The 21175-nt window shown below is 35.4% G+C and overlaps 1 protein-coding gene across 1 annotated transcript in view; it reads right to left on the minus strand.

Moving 5' to 3' along the window:
- Positions 1-15856, minus strand: part of LOC131027438 (zinc protease PQQL-like) — a 164741-nt gene extending 148885 nt beyond the window's left edge. Inside the window, exons 1-3 of the mRNA XM_057957498.2 lie at positions 10383-15856; positions 5652-5722; positions 4750-4855 (exon numbers count right to left, since the gene is read on the minus strand). Coding sequence (XP_057813481.1) covers positions 4750-4855; positions 5652-5659 — 114 coding nt within the window. The 5' untranslated portion in view covers positions 5660-5722; positions 10383-15856. The remainder of the gene's footprint in view (positions 1-4749; positions 4856-5651; positions 5723-10382) is intronic.
- Positions 15857-21175: the final 5319 nt, after the last annotated feature.

A 21175-nucleotide genomic window follows, 5' to 3' on the forward strand; every position in this document is an offset into this window, starting at 1 on the left:
CAAGTGAAGTCAGTGTTTGCATCAGAAATGGGAATAAGGTCCTATTACCAAAGACCTTCCCAATGCCGAGTTTCACTCCAGCATCTTCCAAACTCGGTGACAGCATGCAAAATAGGAATATGCCTTATTCCTACAATCTCTCCTAATACCGAATTTTGCCCCATAAATTAAGTTACAATCCAAAATTTGGTGTTAGTAATCGAAATCAGAATAAGTCACTAATCCAAAAAGTTTTCCAAACACCGAGTCTGTGTTTTCAGACCAATGAATGCATAAAATCAGTCCCAAAACATAAAGATCATACCTGCAATTGATTGATCAGACTTGCAAGATATAAAGATTAGACTTGACTTGACCTAAAAATTAGAGGAAAAGGCCCTCATTCGTAGGTGCAGGTCTAGGATGGAGCATGGGGTAAAACTTGAGCATGAGAGGAACTGAGTAAATGAAGGGAAGAAACAAGAAGGGCCTTGAATGGACAAACCTAACCCCAAAAATGACAGATTAGCAAAGTTATGATGGCTCAAGGCATTGGCCAAAATTGGACTTGGAACTAAATTCTGAAATTAAATGTAGACACATAAAATTTTCATTAATTTGTCCTCATTTAATTTCAAATTTCTTCGAACATCGGGCGAGTCCTTATTATTACATTATTATTTCTCCATAATTCATTATTCATAATTTCCATCTTTTATTATATTATTATTAATATCTCATCATTTATCCATTAAATTTATTAAATAAAACATTTATCATATTCATTTATAGGCCTTCATGCATTCACCTTATATACATTTCTCTATTTATTTAATAAAACCCCTTTAATATCCCCTCCTACCACTTACCATCCCATTTACCACTCATCTTCCCTATACCACTCATCTTGCATTACCCCATATTCATCCCACAACATGAACTCGCCCCGAGAAAATCTATTTAAACAATCCCCCTCTCTTCTTTGGGCATCTCATCTTTATGCGTCGAACTTATGTCAATTTGATCAGGAGCATATCAACTAGCAACTCGCGAGGGTGAACCGCTTGAAGATCCAATCAATAGCATTCACCTTCGTAGATTCTATGCTTGAGTATTTCAATAAAATTTCTTTAAAAGATCCTGCAAAAATACAAAAAAATGAGAAAAAGATCCTTAAAAAAAAAACACCCTTGAAGTTCGGTGTTTGCCTTAAAATTTGGAATGAGGCCTTAATCCAATAATCCATCCTTTCACCGAACTTCTGACTAGCACTCTTCAAGCCTTAATCCCAAAAGGCTTCCAAACGCTGAGATTTTGACCAAACTCCCTCTTCCACCTTGCAAATTTTGGTGTTTGCACGAGGATTTGGAATACCTACTATTCCTAAACTCCTTCCTCATACCGAACTTTAATCCGAGTTTGCAGAACCAGCTGATGAAAAAGTCAAAACTCGGGACATTTTAAATTCAATTCAAGATGGGGACAATCCTTGTCTTAGTTATGAAGGCATCAAAGACTTTTCATGAGCATAAACAAGGGTTGCATCTCAGAATTTGGTGCTTTGAGCACTGAAAATCAAAATGAACACTAATCCAAGAAGTTGTCCAAGCACCGAAGTTCCCGTCATACTCTTCAACTTCGATATCAGCATGAAAAAGCTGATCATGACTTGTTCCCATCTCCCTTCCTAACCCCGAGTTTAGGTCAGAAAGTTCTGACCCAAGTGCAAGTTTGGTGTTAGCAGCATAGTGAGGCATAAGCCTAACCCTAAAAAATATCCTAACGTCGAAGTTTTCACTGAACTTCCTTTCTCTGTAATGTCCCCACTTTGAAATACAATTTAATGATGAATGATAATAATAAAATAAAAATAAAAATATAAAAGAATATAATTAAACTTTAATTAAGATAATGAATGGTGAAAGACATGAAATGAAAAGTTGTGATTCCCTCAAACATGAGATATAAAAGGGAGAAGAGAACCTCATTTGAGGGGATAATTTGGGGGAATCAGAAGTGCAGATCTGATATAACTAAGAAGTGCAGATCTGAATGTGAAAGTTTGTGTTCCTTTCAAAAGGCAGAAATAATGAAGAGTTGCATTCTTTCAAAGGGTGCTAATGGTGGAAAGGTTGTGTCTCTTGCCAAAGGGGCATACATGATGAAGAGGTGTGACCTCTCCCTCACATTGGAGGATATAAAAAGGAGAAAGTCTCATTTGAGGAGGACATCCAAGGGAGATCAATTTAAAGAATAAATTAATACTCAAAGGGCAACAATGAAGAGTGATGACTCATTTCTTATGAAGAGGTGTGACTTCCCACAAATGAAGATATAAAGAAGAGATTAATTCAATTGAGAAGGGGGAATTGGAGGAACCATCCATAAGATCAAAGAAGACAAGAAAGTCAATGGATCAATATTTAATATCAGAATTAATAAGGGTGAAAATTAGTAGACTTCGATATTTACAAGGGCAGGATTTAGGGCAATCCCAAAAGGGGACATTACAAGTGGTATTAGAGCATGATCTTGCCAGCCTATAGGGTAAGGATAAATCATTTATGCATTCTAATCAATGAGAAGGGATGCATTAAGTCCATCCAAAAATATGGCAACAACTAAATGACAATGGCAAGACAATATGAGAGATTGTTAAACACACGTGTATTGTGCAAGGAAGACAATCAAGTATATCAATGAGAAGGGATGCATTAACTCCATCCAAAAATATGGCAACAACTAAATGACAATGGCAAGACAATATGAGAGATTGTTAAACACACGTGTATTGTGCAAGGAAGACAATCAAGTATATAATATATACAGTAGATTAAGAGAGAATATTATAAGGATCTAAGGTGAAGTATATGAAGAGTTGGTAACAGACTTTTGAGGAGAGATTGTGGATACTTTATGACAATCTTATGATCAGATTATGGAAGACTTTATAACAGATTTGTGGAAGAGATTTATTGTGAATTATGGAATAATGATTACCCAAAGAGATGGTTATGGTTCTGGTTGGATGCTCCTGCCTCTTGTACATAAAGTGAATTGGCCCAAGAGATGGTTCTGGTCCTAGTTGGACGCTCCTGCCTCTTGTGGATAAAATGAATTGGCCCAAGAGATGGTTTTGGTCTTGGTTGGACACTCTTGCCTCTAGTGGATAAAGTGAATTGGCCCAAGAGATGGTTCTAGTCCCGGTTGGATGCTCCTACCTCTTGTGGATAAAGTGAATTGGCCCAAGAGATGGTTCTAGTCCTGGTTGGACGCTCCTACCTCTTGTGGAAAAATGAATTGGCCCAAGAGATGGTTTTGGTCGTGGTTGGATGCTCCTGCCTCTTGTGGATAAAGTGAATTAGCCCAAGAGATGGTTTTGGTCCTGGTTGGACGCTCTTGCCTCTTGTGGATTAGTTACTCTGAGAGATGGTTTTGGTATTGGTTGGACGCTCCTGCCTCTCGTGGGTAAAATGATAGATTGATTGGCCCAAGGGATGGATCTGGTCCTGGTTGGACGTTCCTGCTTCTTGTGGACCAAGTAAACTATATCTACATGTGTATGCTTGTATCTCAATATATCCATGTGTCTACTTCGTGTATACTTCGTGCTTTCATGTGTATGCTCTGTATTTTATGTGTATACTCCGTTTTAGGCATATCTACTACATGAATATTTATGATTACTGATTTCTATCATTGTGAATTCTTTTGTTTTGTTGAACAAAGGTTATTATATACCATGTTATTTTTCTTCATCAATCTAGTCACTTTACTTGTTACTATGCACTTTGGGCATAGTTTTCTAGACCTTCCAAGTCATAGTCAATCGTTTAGCTATCTTCCATCCAATCTCTTGGATTTAATTTTTACATGACCAAGTTCCTTCACTTTCAACTACTTGTATTTAGAAACATAGCTTTCATAATTACATCACATACCTTCAATATCCACCATCGCTTGTTCTCTCTACGGTGATGCAAGCTCCTCTCAAGTCTCAACCATAGTTCTACTTCAAATTTTTGTTTTTGATGTCATGAATGTCATAGTCAATGAGTTTACACTTACAAACCAAATCCTCTTTTGTACTCATTTACTCAACGTATACTTGTGGATGTGATCAAAGTAGATTATAATTTATTAGTTTATTGCGTCTTTAAAGTTGATTTACTAAATAATGCACAGAAAACGTCTTAAATCCTTAAAAAAACCCTCTATTTCATTTTTTTTAACAAAAGGTGGAGTTTGTACCAAGTCTGATTCAATAATTAGCTTGCCAAGTGTGAGTGCCAATCCAAGACAAAAGTTAGATTGTCAGGTTTGTGCTGAGTCTAAGTCAGGTATCTATTAGATTGTCAAGTTCGTGCTCAAGGCAGATGTTAGTGTGATTAAACATTGGGTTTCCAAGTGTACCAATAAGTTGCCAGTGTTAGTGTTCATCCTTTGTCTTCTGTGTAAAGTTGACGTAATTGATTTCCCAAGCCACTAGGGTCCCTTGTTGGGCTGTATTAATGAGTCAGTCAGTTAATTAAAAAATGGATATTTTTTGAGATAAGTAAATAGTAAATACCCAAAATATCGTCGACATAATGATGAATATATTAAAAGATGAAAGTACAATATATGCTCGAATTTGTTATGTAAGATTGTTGAGTACTGCATATTCTATTTTGAATCCTTTATTGATCATATAGATTTAATGTCAAATTAGATGAATATATGGTATGCAAAAGAAAACATTGTACATATATTGGCTTGGGTAATCCTCACCTGATCCTCAGGAAAATCAGTGCACTTGTAACATATTCTCATCCCATTGTTGAGGATCAATTCTGTAACCCCAAATTCGGCACAGTCGATTTTTGAAACAATGCCACTGCAGTGCAACAAAACAAAAGTCCTCTTAGCAAACCATTTAGGACAGAAACTATTTAAAAACAATGGACAAATGTAAGTGTGACACTTTGAATGAGCCATAATAGATGTGCCACTTGCACAAAGCCACCCATAGGTAACTATATCATAAATAAAATCAATCCAGAAAATGCAAAGGGATTTAATTGTGCAACAATTTCTATGATCGTTTATTTTATTAAAATAAAGCACTTTTATTTACTCAAAGCAAATGCAAATACATATAACAAAACAGAAAATCGGGATTCAAAAATATTGTCTACAGAACAAAGATGGCTTCTTTATGTATTAACATGATCACAAGAACCACCTCCCCACTTCTAATTTCTCTTTTTAGACACGGATGCATGTACAGACTATTAAAAAATTCAATGGTAGATGACATATAAAGGGGCCTCCGCCTAAGTACATTACAATTTCTTTGATCATTTCTGTTATTTAAGATTGCACTTTTATTTACTCAAAGCACACACAAGTAAAGAGAACAAAACATGAAATCAAGATTCATAAATATTGTAAACAGATCAAAGTTGATTTTTGTATATACGACCATGATCACAAGAACCATCTCCCCAACTCCTATCTCTCTCTTCACACATACATACATGTGTGTTAAAAAACTGAATGGTAGATGACATAGGTTTCTGAAACCTCAAAAGTAAAATTTGTAAGTGCAATATTCTTCCCATTTCTATGATTTTAAATAAGAAATTATAAAATAAATCTTATCTTTCAAATAAAATGGAAGTAAAACTTACACTTGCATTCTTGAAGTGCTTTGTTAAACTAGTGCTACCAACAGCAATGGCTGTTCAAATCAGACGTAAATCTGCAATACACCATACCAATGTATTTAGAGAATACATATATCTAAGTTGTATAAAAATATTTAACTCAAAGGAATTCTATAATGCATTCATTTTGACATGTTAATGGTTCACTGGATTCGGATTCATCCCTCTTGGTAGCTAGACTCTTCTATGCTTCTAGTTCGATTTTAGGCCTTCGGTTTGTAGCCTCTTTTCGGAGCTTCATTTTTATGCTGACTGCATATTCAAGTTGTTTTGATATATTTTAATCATTTGTTGATACGAATATAATTCCTCCTTTTCCTTCTCTTTATCAATCCAAGGAAGGTCAATTGTCCTTTGCAAAACATTGATTAGGAAAAAATTAAGAACAATCTCTTTCGTAGCAGAGTATTCCATAATCAGACTAAATATAAGATGAAAAACAGACAATCATAAAAAAGCAGAATACTTTTGACAATATGGAATAATTGTACTATATAAGAGCAGCAGTTTTGAAGGCCTACATCAATGTGGGTTCCAGAATATTTATTGTATATCCCAAGTGAACAATCCTTGAAGGTTTGTCTATAGTACCTCTATCCTCTGAGTTTCGTTGTGTAGAAGAATTTCTGGGGTCTAGAATACTTCTTTCAGTGAGTTCTGGTCCTTTGATCCACAATTAAACACTTTGCTTCAAAATACTTAGAAAATGCTTTTTCAATTGTGTCAAAAAAGTATTTTTAATTGTGTCAAAATGAGAAGGAAATTTAAGTTCTTCGAAAAAAATAAAAGATGTGAGTAATTCATATTATATTACAAAATTAAGTAAATTAAAGAAAAAAAAACATCCTGATTCAAAGGTTTGCAAACTTCACAAGAAGTTAGGATTATATATACTTTTCAGCTAGATAGAGTAAAATTAAAAAAATAGGTGTACATAGTTTCCATAGATTTCCAAGAACAAACAGCTAGATCTTCTGAGTACAAAGACTAAAACGCTGGATCACTTGTTTTCTGTGCAGGATTGAATTTCAAGCTAAGTTACTTTCTTCATGTAGATCAAATTGGTCAAGTATAAACAAAGAGCTCCACTTTATAAAATATATAAAACATTAGAATTCAGTTGCAATGTCCCCTAATGGGACCCTCTTATATTCTGTCCTAGAATCACAATTTTAGTACATAGAGAGAACAATAGGACACTAATGTCATGATAGAACATATAAGTTTTAGCTCCATTGCTGTTGGTAGCACTAGTTTAAATCAGATCTGTACTTCTTATTTAAATCAGATCTGCATTTGTGATTCCTCCAAATTATCCCCCCTCAAATGAGGTTCTCTTCTCCCTTTTATATCTCATGTTTGAGGGAGTTACAATTTTTCATTCCATGTCTTTTGACCATTCATTAACTTAACTAAATTTTAATTAAATTAATTATATTTTTTTATATTTTTATTTTATTTTATATTTTTTATTCATTTTAATTTTAATTTTATTATTATTATTTACCATTAAATTCTATTTCAAATTGGGGACATTACATCAGTTCATTTCTCTCAAGCATGGGAACACTTTCTTGGCCATCAAAGAGACAGCACATGATGGGATCTACTTGAAAAGTTATCTACAATTGTACCAGAAACTGAGCTATTATGAAAGACCTAACAATCCATTGTAGAATTTGGGCCGCTGTTTCAATACTAAAAGCATTGATATGTAGTGACTTTTGCTCCAGATTTTGATTGAGAATTTTTTTTATAATTCTGAATAGTTTCAACAGGGTCATTTGTGATCTCAGTTCTGAAACGTTTACACTCAAATGCGCCTGAACTATCTGTATCTCATTCCAAGGCTTGAGCTTGGAGTTTTTACGAGGTTACCAATAATGCTGATGACATAATTTTAATGTGGCTGATAACTCTTAAAACAAACTCAAGTAAATGTTCCCCATTTCCAACATCAAGGTTTAAAACACACGCTAGCAAGGAACGTCAACGGGGTCTATGATTCCTGTGCAACCTTATCAATTACCCAATTGGTAAATGAAAATGCACATGATCGTGCTTGTCCATCAGATAAAGAGTTGTGTATAAGTTAACTATGAGATAAGACCCAAAATTATTTATTGCATATCCAACAAAGAATGGGGAATTTATTGTATAGATACCAGTTGCCAATCCCTGCAGGGTGACAATTAATGTCTATAAGCTTCAGGAATTAACTGCGAGGAAATTTTAAGACACTAATAATGTTATGCGTAATAATTTTTGCGAATTTCGTATAGGTTTTCATCATAAAGAACTGTGGAGAGATGACAAATATTGAAATCCTGAAAGTTTTGAGCAGGTGTACCCTCCCTTATTTCTTTAAAACGTAATGAAAATAGGAAGACAATGATAATAAAGACACGAGTATACTTAGTAATGAAGATCATTGAGAAGTCACAAAATTTTCAGAGCAAATAAATTTTGATGATTTCCAAAACTCAAGTAACTAGCCGCAGCCAAAAGTTCAAGCTAATATAACAACAGAAGGAAAGGGCACCAATAAGGCATCTAAGAGTCAGAGTTGTTCAGAGAGATGAAATGATAGTAGAACTTCTCAATGACAGAACTCCATATCAGAAGGAACTCTCTTTGAGAGTAAGAAAGAAAGGAAATAACGGTAATGAGTATTGTGTTATATTTTGCTACTTTACTCCTATCACTTGTCCTCCCTCATAGTTACCAGTAAACACGATATACAGGCATAGTACAGAGTGGGTGTTTGAAATCAGAACATGCGAATAAATGAATAAGGGCACACCTATATGTTGTATACATATACAGTCACCAAGAGATGTGGGTATGATAATAAGGGTAGGGTCCTCATCCATGTGCTTGAGTCCTGATAATTATGTTTTTCATTCTATTTTGAGATGAAAGTAATTCATTTTTCTGTTCATATGCGATGTTTTGCAATGTATAAGGTAAATCAGCATTTCAGTTACTTATGTCAAGTAATACTAGAAAATCCATATGTATGCTAGCTAAGGTAGAGGGAGTGAATTACATGCATTCCTCCCATCCCTAGGTTAGAGGATAGCCACTACAGTACTACTCATTCTGACTAAAAAATACTGTATTTCAAATTGCTCCTTCCTCCTGGTTAGTGATAAGCACCATTCATTGTCACTAATAAAAATAAGTTCTATTTTAGATTCCTTCAGGCTCTTGGTAGAGTATAACCACCATCCATCGTGACTAATAAAGATAATTTCTATTTCATTTAACATCGTTGTTCCCCTTGCCATTATTAATGACACCTAAAACATCTTTGAATGTATCATTTTTTACTACTTTTGTTTAGCTGCAAGTATGAGCTCCAAATGTCGACCTCTGTTTACAACATTGTCCACTCTTGTTTCTCCTTGCAAAGTTCTTCAAACAACACACTTGCTATAATAGTACTGTAAAGGGTGATTGGATTGAACCCCATTAACTTTTTCTCCAACAGATTCTAGTTAATAGTTTAGGTCCTTGATTCTTGAGTCACGATTTCTCCTTCAGTCATCCTTCAATTGTACAGCCAATTTCCTATGTATGGAAGATCTGGCATATCTCCAGTCCCACATACTGTTTGGAGAAAGTTATGCCCTTTCCTCTACTCTTGCATTTTATGAAATGAGCAATGGCATAATCTTCAATTGAGATGTTGGAAAAAACATGTGCTCTTCTCTTTATGTCAAAGTATTTGCCTTATTGATATTAGTTCTTGTCTCACTCCAACAACAATACCACACAAATCTATTCATGAGTATAATCTCTATCTTTAAAATTCTATAAAATAATGAATTTTCATCTGGTTTATATGCCTCACTGAGAAATTTAAATCAGTAAGCTTTCTTCCAAATGTCACTTCCTTACTTTGGACTTTAAAACAACTTTTAATTACTTATTTACTTGATCCTATGAAGTCTTCAAGTGCTGGTAGAATTCAAAACAGAGATGCCCAGAGTTCCATAACATGACGAGGTCTCTAATAAATTTCTTTACCTGCAAATTCTGTTTCTAACAGCTGGTATAAGTTCAAAGAAGTTCACTAAAGTGCTCTAACTTTGGTGCTACCATATTGAATATCACAATATAATAGTGAAAAAAACAGCAGATCAATGGTACAATCATAAAAAGCATTCAAGTTTAATATAGGGGAAGATGCCATTTTCCATGGAACTGTATAACACAAAAATGAAAATAGTTCACAAAACGTATTTTGTAGACTTGTTGAGGAAAGTTTGGAATGTCCCCTCGACATGACCACTAGGTAGTTGATCCTAATCCATGTTTAGAAATCTTGGAAATCTTAAAGAATGTATTCCAAGCTTATCCTGCCCTGTAGTAAAGGACAGGGATAACCTCACCCGAGAATTACACAAAAGAAGAATGAAATATGGAGAATAAGAACAAGCAAATAATGCCCAATGGGTTTGGGTTTAGTGCTGAAAATGAGGAGAATAACTTCACAGACCCAAGTTCAGTTTCAATGGGTGGGGCACTTTGTTGTGGCCATGGAGACACCTAATTGCACTTATCCCAATGCATAAACCAAAGCCCACGCCCATGTTTTGGCATGGGGATGCCTTGAGATGAGGCCAATTTCAACCATATTAAAGAACCACGTTCACACCAATGTTTCTATGAGCTCTACCCCAAACTTACCACAATTTTTTTGAGTTATCCAAGTGGAGTGAATGGCTTCAAATGGTCGGAGGAGTGAGCGAGGGCTTGTGGTTTCAAAGTAGTTTGTGTTTCCAATTGAGGGCACAATTCAGAGGACATGTTGAATGTGAGGCATTGGAGTTTAGGAAGATTTGGTATGATCTTGGAATAAACCGAAGTCAATCTAATGCCACCAGGTGGGGAATAGATTCGATGGGAGTTTCATTGTTGATGATTTTTTGGGAGGAAAATTAGATATCAATAAAGTAGTAACTATTGTTTGTGCCTATGAAAATTCTAGACCATTTTCATAATATCTCAAGCGCTATCTTAGAGGAGCTCAAAAAAATAATTGCTTAAGATTTTCAGATTGTATAAATGCTGCCAACCCTTATTATGAATGTTCAGAGTTCAAAATTGTCTTCAAATATTGGCATCGCACAAGGGTTCTAGTTGACAGGGAAAATATGTGTGCCCAAAAAATATATTGAAGCCCTCTTTGGCTAGTAATTCATCTATTCTGATTTTAATTCTGATGTAAATATGGAGACCTAGGGCTTAGACTTGGGGGAAAAGATAGTGAAGGCACTATTTTTTGGGTTATATTTTAATGAGATTTGTTCGACAAATTCCAAAGTTGGTTATCTTAGATGATAACTTGGAAAATTTCTCTAATAATTTTACGAATGTGACCTTTATCTATAGATTCTCAAGAAAGAAGCTTGATGGTGATAAATTGAAACATCGGAAGACAACTACTTGGTTGAATCGCTCTCTTCCTAAGATTTTTATTTTGGCCAATGATTTCTTCCAAGTATTGTTTCAATCAAAAAAGATGAGGGCTTTGTGTTTTCTTGGTTTCGTGGCAGAATGGGTTTTTTTTGTAAAACCGTGGATTTTTCTCTTGGTTCCCAATTTGGGCAAGATTTCCAAAATTAACATGCGGGTTTGGCTATATAAATTGCTTGTGGAAATGGAGAGTCCATAATGCTTAGGCAGATTGATAATTTGATGGTAGAGTTCATTAAAGAAGATTCTTCTGTAATATCTACCCTTGGACACTACAATTTTTTTTTTTTAATATTTACGAGTACCAGCTTAATTAAACAAACTTCTCTTAATAATTTCATTTGTCTTAGTGATGAAAGTTCCACACCACTATTTATGCTTGCACTCAAAGGTGGAAAGCTCTTAAGGTCAGGATCCCTATTAGACCTAGACTTAAGCCTCGATAGTTCATTCCAAAATAACCTTGCCTACGTATCCCTTCAAGGGAAGTCAGAGACTACATAGTTCGTTCTTCAAGTTTAGAGGGAAATCATTCTCTCCTCTCATATGAGATCTTTGATCTCTCTCTTTGAACCAAGACTATTTATTAAAATTAGCCCAACAATAATAAAACAATATCTAATGGTCTTCAAGTAGCTTACCCACATACACAATTATACAGGGTTTATTACCCTTCTAAGATTCCCAATTCCATAGAGAGTGACTCAAGCATTCTTCCCATAAACATAAGGTGACTAGCTCGTACACATGACACACATTTTGACTAGCTCTAACTTACGTCAAATATACAGGTGACTAGCTCTAGCATACATCCCATTTTCATAGGGACTAGCTTCAATATACATCTCTCGTAGATAGTGACTTGCTTTAGTAGGCATCACATACCTGGTGACTAGCATTTATACAGCGAGGAACTGACATATCCATAACAACTAGCTTTCACTTGCCCATAGTGCATCCCAGATAAAATAAATGTCAGTGCACTGCACACTACACCATGGGTCACATTCTTCTGTCTAGTCTTTTGCACCGACCAGCAAGTGGGAACAAGGTTTAATGTATCCCATACCACACCGATGTCTATCCTCATCCTAACAAGTCAATTATACCACTACCACATAAATATATGCCCAAATTATACAAGGTTTGGTTCAATTATTACCTACCTATTCTTCATTAGAAATTCTCTTCCCTGAAGTCCATCGAACGACTAAGCAACAAGGACGGACATCCATTGTCGGCATGTTGTTGGCCCCAAGACCCACATGCTCCTGGCGAAATCTGTCCATAATCCTATATCCAAGTGGGGCATCCCTTGACTGTATGCAACTGGCGATAACCATCCGCTAACTAGGGGGTACGGCTGGCAGTCTACTGACATAGTACGCTCCTTGACTATTGTCAATCTCAAGCAGATAAGCTTATCATATGCAGGCCATAGGATTTCCATCGGTGATCACCTCAGATGGAGAAGGGTAGCCTATGCATTGAGGTATACAACCTCTACCTATGCCCTCATAGGGCCCTTACTCCATCTGTAGCCATAAAAGTCAGCACCTGTACATTACATAGCACTATAACTGAAGAGAGGTTACTAATTCAGAACAAATAGATCATAATTGACTAATCTAGGAGTAAACACAAAGTCTTATAGGTTTAAGATTAAATTACATACCCGCCTAAAAATCACTTGAATCCAACATAAGATTATCTCTACTCAATAGATAAACAAATTGACCATAAGGTGGTCTACCCTTACACTTTATCAACTAATTATTCAAAAACACCAGATATATTAAATATGAGTTATAAGGATTTCTTATCTCTTCATAATCTTCTAATTCCTATTCGACATCATCTGAAGCCTACTAAAGAGGAATGGTCGACAAGTAAGGAACAACCCCAAACATTGGAGTTATCCCCCCTAGACCCTACCCCTATGGACTTGAGGTCACAGGGTATCCTTCACCCAAGGACCGCCTATGTTCCCACTTCCAAACGAGTCAAAGTTACACATAGTTCTCCTTTCAAAGTTTCTCGAAAGACACCTACACACATGTTCCCAAGGTTCCATCATATCAGCTTTAAAGCTAGGCTTACTACTCAACACAAATTACCTACCTTGGTTCACAAAAACTCATAGGAAAGCAATTCCATTGGAAATACATATAACATGTTCTAGAGTAGGTTCTTATATTGAAGGGTCAATAGATATCTTGTAGTTATATAAAAGTCTTTACCCCAATACCCAAATACAATTTTAAAATTATATAGCATGTTGTATTATTGCAATGATAAAGAAAGATAAAATGACATTAAATGAACTTATCATATACCTATTGCCACTATAATTGATTTATCCAATACTTAGATAACCAACATAGTTATGTCTAATACTTTTCCAACTTGAATAGTTTATTAGTCTCATATACCGCAATGTTAGAGTGCACAACTATTTAGAGTTTCCCACTAGGGATGCAAAGCTATATTAATTAATATTTATACGTATGACAATTATTGTGTCATCTTATTTTGAGGCTAATAATATAGAGGATTATAAGTATTCTTAGTTCGGCTTATATTAATACCCACATCATATCCGGTCTTATCAAATAAGAATCAAGTTCGTAGCTACCCATTGGGATTCCTTTTACCGGTTCTCAACTATTAACAATATGCTTGGAATTTTGACACCATTCCTAACTTAGCAAATCCAAACTTCAACGCTTCCATCCAAGGGAAAAAGGATATCCCATTTGACCTCACCACCTTTATTAATCATAATGCAGTTATTATCCCAAAATTATGATTCGGTTAATGGCTAAAATGTGCACAAATGATATATATTACTTCTCAAATACCCTAGTTGGTAGAATTTCAATTCACTATCCTATTCACTTAGATAGGAATTTACAACCAACAAGAAATTAGTGTCATGTTACTATAATTTCGACTAGCTAATTCTATTAGGATTCATCCTTGTTAACCTCACAAGGTGGTGATGAAACCAAGGAGCAATTACTCCTATTGGAGATTCAAACACAAAAGAAATTAAATGCCACCTCTCAACTAGTGCAATTGCCTAGTGAGCCTAGATTGATTTCCAATATGTTATTAAAGCTTTGGTACTATTTTTGCTCTATATAGTATCAATATGTTACTGAAAATATTCTAAATTGGCAATTATTTGTATCACCTTACTAGTATTAATTACAAAATTCTATAATCATAATCAACATTCAAGTCATAGTCGAGACCAATAGGCAATCTTATATCCTTTATACCATTGTAGGGAAAAGTACCTCCAATAACATATATAATAATATTCTTAACCCTTTTTTCAATTTATCTTACAACATGACCATAAAATACCTCAGTTTACATGCAAGTATTCCTACTAATTTATCCTTATTTGTCAACAATAAAAGATTTAAATATAACAACAATATATTTGTGCAATCAGCTCTTTTCCTTGTGGTTAACAAACCCTTACTCTTATCCACTAGATTTCATTTACACGGTTGTATTTCTAAGCATAATTTCATATATCAACTATAAATTTAATCTTTGACATCACTGCTCATTTAAATAATGAATTTTACTAACAATACATCATAAGAATGATCAGAGTGATCAATTATGCATCCATATCACAAACACCTCCCAAAATTTCATCGACATTACTAATATTAGCAATGGTGAGAAGTCGTTGACCTAAATTGTTTAGCTTCTACTAAGAGCTAATTTAGAGGTAATCATAGTTTGAGAAGGAGAACATATGAAAATATGCTTATCTTTAAAGATGATATTGAAATTATTGTTGACCGAGGTATATGGTCCCACCGAACGTTTTGTCTTTGTCGATGTGTATAGTCCCTCCTACATCTTCACTCCTGCCCTCTCAATGATTCACATGTATACACGTGGAGAAATATTTCTCTACAGACTCTTTAGTTGCCCTGAACTCCTCAGATACATATACTTCAAGAAGGACATCTACTACCAGTTGTTGGCACACTTCTTCGCATAACCGCAACCTCTGATATCCTCTAGCGCCTCATGGTCACTTTTCTCTTCTGAATAATTATGTGTGAGATGAATGCTCCACACTCTCGTCAGAATAATCACGATCTGCGATCTCCATAGATTTGTTTGGGAGTGGCGACGGCAAGAACAATAGCGAGCCATCATCACAGGTTACACAGTCCAATACTTGTTTATCAACCAAGTGTTGTTTTGCAGTAAGCTAGTGAGCAAAAGTTTACCCATTGAAGAAAAAGAACGCATATGCAAGAGCAATGGGATAAGCACAAAACCATTTATGGATTTATGAAGTAGAAGGCTCCTTAAATTTTAGGAATACAATGTAAAACAAAATAGAAGGCCAATGGACAATGAATGCCAATGCAACGATTCTTACACTACCCATATCCCTCGACTATCCCTGCATGTCTTCCTTCCTGTCTGAAATGTGGTCTCACTTACTTTAACCTACATCCCCCTCGCCTATGCCAAAATGGAAGCTTTGGTGATGCTGTCGTGGCAATAGCCATGTTAGACATGTACGCAAAATGTGGAAGCATAGACTAGTATCAGATTTGCCTATTAAAAATGCCTCCAAGAAAGATGTGGTCTCACCCCTTCCATTCTTCTCGATGCCCACCAAGATGGATTTACTGAAAAGGCTTTTGAAACTTTCAAGCAAATGCAACTGCATTTGATAGGCATGAACCACTCTGCACGTACCTGAGAAACCCACACCTCTGCCCTTTCTTTCCAGGCCTAATCTTGTAGCAAAACCTCCACAATTTGCTTCCCTGAGCATTATTTATTCCACTCATCTGCATTACTTCTGAGCAGAACACTTTTTGCCAGTCAGATCCATCTTGCCTAACAATCCCCACACTTTACTTTCGATCGCTACCCTCCCATAAATTCCCAACAACCTTCCCATCTGAAAATCTCATCACATTGTGTTCCCATGCCTCTTAATGGCACGGACCTTATTTCCAGTCTATCCATTCACGTGGGTGATTGACTGAACTATGGTGCACCATGCCTTAATAAAGGCGTAGTCTGTACTAGAATATTTCTTATTTCTTTCACCTGACTTGCAAACTTTTCGTGTCTATGAATAGGGATGCCATTTCGCTATGACTCTCTCCACCATACCCATTCCATTCTTATTAATTGCATGTTGTCCCTTATCGTGGAATGAAGGCAAATGAAGGAAATTACTTCCATTAATGCTTCTTTGACTACCTCTCTTGTCTCTTTTCCTATTTCAAAACCATTTCAAATTACTTTATTCACTTATTTAATCTACTATCGGTGTCAACAATAGGGATGTGACATCTTCAATGAGTAGGAATTGAAGAATTTTTATTTGCCTGTGTGAAAGTCCTCACATTCACTCCTTCCATGTCATCGCCTCTTTGGCTCATGAAATCAAAATACTAATTATGAGGATTTTCTAGTAAGATGCTTTAGATGCAAACAGATGGGGCATAAAATCAGTTCCAGTTCTTGTCCCTCTTTGGTGTAGGTCTCAAGATTTTGAAGGATAGTGGTGAGATGATTGAGAAGTACATGAATTTGGATGGCATCTTTTGAGAAAAGGTGATCAATTTGGGAATTTCCCTTTGTATCATGAAGTGAGGGAAGATAGTCTGCAACCTAAAATAAGAGATCTTCTTTTCGTGATTCTGGGCCAATGGAGACCTTCCCCTCTCTAGGCAATATAGATTAGTTTGAAATACTGGTTGTGAATCCCATAAAAAAGAAGGGAAGGAAAATTGGGGTGGAAAGACTTTAGAAGCTATCCGGGATGGTTTCCAACTGACGTGGCCATGAAAACTCTCTTCTCACGTCGGGAATGAAGAGCTTTGGCTTGACTTCTAAGATGAGTTTAGCTTAGAAGATTTTTTTAATAAGATTTAGTTGAAAATGGAATATTGTGGGTTTGTTCTACTATGTCTCTGGAAACTACTTAGGCCATATCTATGATTCTCAAATCTGAAGGTGTTGGTTCTTTTAGCAATTTTGGGTGGGTTTGGAGGATTTCTCAATATCTGAACTGCTAGCATTTGGTATAATTTATTCAGTGAAGAGTATATTAAAGAGTATATTAAAAAGTTGGGAGCACTCATCATCAATTTATATAGACAAAAAATTGATCTACAGAAATTGGTTTCTTTCTTTCTTTCTTTCCCTTTAAAACTAGGCCATGTCTAACCTACCTCATGAGGTGGGATGCAGAAGTTTGTGGGGTTGCTTTTGTCGGATCAAACAACTATTGAATAAAGGGAGTGCTCACATTCGACCCGAGGAGCTAAGCCATTTGGCTTCCCTCCGATCGTTGATTGATCCATTTGCATTGACTTTGATTCGACAAGTGGATTCATTAAATGAGACTCGTTGAACAAAGTGAAGATGAGTGTGACCAAGCACTAGTGTAGATATTTGGTGTTAAGATAAATTAATTATCTGCTAAGACTTTGGGCACTGACCGACCACCTTCGTGTAAATCCACCTCAAGTCAACTTTAGCCGACTCCAACTGTGCAGTTTTACATGCCAGTTCATCTCACCTGCCTACTATAAATTTATCAGCTAACTTTATCCTACAGTGGATTTAGCTTTGACTATATATTAAATTGAATTGAAATGCAATGCAATCTCAGAGCTCATTTTATGGGTTTCTCCAATGCAACCATGTCTACAAAGAAAAAAAACGAAATCAATTGCTGCCACTATAGGCATTAGTTACGGAAGTGATCTTTGACAATCATTTAGCCCACAACATCTCTTTCATAGATCAATTTCACCCAAAACTCGAATATTAAAAAAATTCATGTTTCATGATGCCTAGTTTGAATAAGTGTGTTCGTGCTAGGGATAATTTTCTAGCCGGACATTCTCCGCTGATTATATAATAAGGGCTCTTTTGGTCTCTCTTGGCCAGCTTAGGTTTTGTATATTCAACATACCTTTCTTTTTTGTTTTTTTCCATGTAGGCAAGGACCCAATAGAATCCTCACTTATCTATTAAAATAAATAAACAAATGATTATAGGAAAAAGTTTTGTTTTTCACCATCTGGCCAAGCGCATCAATAGAACTCCAAGTCCTACCTATCTATAGAAAAAATGATTAGAGCAAGGATATAGGAAGGGAAATGCATTGACTTATTTTACATTCAAAAAATCCAAGAGCCTATTAGACCACCCGTGTTATAGAAGCAGCTTGCAATAACAAACAAATTTAGCGATTGCACAAATGATTCTCTTTTGAACAAATTTACCAATAAGTACAATTGGGTTTAGAACAGCCTAATACGGAATATCTTAAAAGTTTTACAATTTTACAGGTATACATTTTAGACGTATATTCCTGGACTCGAATGTGTTTTACTTTCACATGAATAAAATAGGAAAAAACACATTCCTCTCAAAACACAAACATATCAAAGCTGATTTTTGTTTTTTCAAACTTTCTAAAATTTCTGAAGTCATCTGTTAAGGTTGGCGAAGTGTTACGCCATCAACTTGTTAGAAACCTCAAAAGCTCTGTCAAGGCAGGTGCGAGCCCAGGTTGATTTTGACAGATTAGTAACCTCTTGAGTCTTGCCCGAACAGCTTAGCCAAATGTTAGCTAATCAATTCATAATCTTAGATTTCTTAGACATGCCAGAATTTTGTGCTAAATAGCCCCTAAAGGGGGGGAAAAAGGTTCCAAAATGAGACATCCTGAAATCAAATGTCTACACAACCAAAATAGTCTATGGGACAAATACCAAACTATAATCATCTTGATGAGAAGTTTATAAAATGGAGACATTTCCCCATGAATCAACTGACAACCAAAAAACTAATGTCACACCAGAAAGAAACATAAGAATATTCATTGTAAAATTTACAAAGCGGACATATTGCCAACAAGTCCGCAATAAAGCACTAGATTGCTTTGGAGATGGGATCACCTACTATATAATGAAAATAGCAGCATTTCTTTCTAATTGCCTTGTTCATTTCAGTCCGAACAGATAGCCCTTCTCACTAAACTTCAAATGAAATTTCTTGTCAGAAATTTATATCATTCAGTTATGAGCATAACTTTCAGAAAAAAACTTTGGAGAGCCACTTACATTTGAAAAAAATGCATCTGAATATGGGGAGACTATATTACTTAAACACCTGTGATCAACTAACATATATGGGAAAACATATTGTACTACGAAGTAAGAAAAAATGAAAGCATTCTGAAAATTATTTTTCTTAAAGCACCATGAAAATAACTTCCACCAAACCTGCTGATAGCGATGTAGTTTACTTCAGATGTGATTCTGCAGAGAATGTTATCGTTTCTTCTTGCTTCTTGTTTTCAAAACCTTCCAGAAAATGTGCGCCAACTTTTTTGTTATAACGGCAAAATGACGTTGTTAGAAGGCGGTTTGTTATAATGGTTTAATTTTTGAGGGGTTTAGTAACCGTTCAGCTTTTTTATTTCTTTCCTCTCACGGTGACTACGCTGTCTTTTGAACCCAGCTTTTATCATTCGTTTTAAATTTGAGTAGAATTCAAAACTTACTATTGGGTAAGGGTAGTTTAGTTTGGTGGTTGGTTTTGAATGCATGAAGGGTATGAGATTAGGAGATAATAAATTAGTCTCTATTTTATTTATTTTTTGAGTAAGAAATTCGTTATTTTCTGAGTAAGAAATTTGTTATTTTATGAAGTCTTGCTTTCTTGAAAAGTTCATTTAGATTGTTGATCTTAAGTTGTTTTCAAACTGACAATGGATATCTTCATATGTTGTATATTATTTGATAAAATGTCATTCAAAATCTACCACCCCTTTGCTGCAAAAAATGTAAGTTCTTCCTTTTTAAACTTCTTTGGGTACCATCCATCCAGTTTCACATCTCAAACGATGAGAGCTAGTCCTCGATTGTGCAATAAAATTTTTAGCCTTTCCTTTGATTGTGGATCCCAAATAGTCTTTATCATCATATTTCAATGTGGGGTTGAATTCTTTGACATAGTATGCTTTTTTTCTATCGAACTATTTTGTCCACGTGGCATTCCTAAATTTTTCTAACACCCACTTTTTTATCCCTATGTAGATTAATGTTTCATTTGCCCATCCATTTGCTAATTTGTTTTTTCCATGTCTTTTTCCTACGATTTAGCTCAACAACCATCTTGGGCCAATGGTAATTATCCATATTTTCAACCTTCTTTAAGTAACTTAGCAAACAAATGATTGTTGAAGCCTCAATTGGGAACATAACAACCTTTGCTAAAAGGATCTCATATGGGAACATTGATTTGAATTTGAGACTACTAGTGATTAAATATTTTATAATTCTTTCTATTTGTCGTCATTTGTGATTTGACATGCTACTCCCCCAAATCTCACACCCATAGATGATAATCGGCACCACTAGCAAAATGAAGAGGATTTATTTAGTCTTCCAATCCCACAAATCTTCTTTCCTACATCTATTCTAAAGAAGGTATGGAGCTCTCCACACTCTTTGGATTATCTTTGATCTACATGTCTCCTAGCTAAGCCTATAGTGGAAATCGATTCCTAGGTATTTATACTCATCCACAACCTCCAAAGAGCTACCTTCAAAGATAAAGGTAACATGTTGCTTTTTTCTTTTTCAAAGAAACGATCATGACTTTGGTCTTGTTGATGTTTACTTGCACCCCAACTTCTTGACAAAAGAGCTCTAGAGCTTTCAAATGTTCTCTCAAACCTTGGGCAGATTTAGCAATAAGAGTAAGTTCATCAGAATATAAAAGTAATCTCACCACATAGCCTACTAATTGGATACCTTCTCCATTGGTCTTGTTTAACCACTCTTCAAGTTTATCAATATATAAACCAAACAATGTGGGGGATAGAGGACACCCTTGTTTGACTCCAATGTCACTCCCAAAGCATTCAGACATGCCCACCTTAGTTCTAATTTTGGCTCTAACCCACTCATAAATCT

The sequence above is a fragment of the Cryptomeria japonica genome, chromosome 4 (genome assembly GCF_030272615.1).
Source record: "Cryptomeria japonica chromosome 4, Sugi_1.0, whole genome shotgun sequence".
Lineage (NCBI taxonomy): Eukaryota > Viridiplantae > Streptophyta > Pinopsida > Cupressales > Cupressaceae > Cryptomeria > Cryptomeria japonica.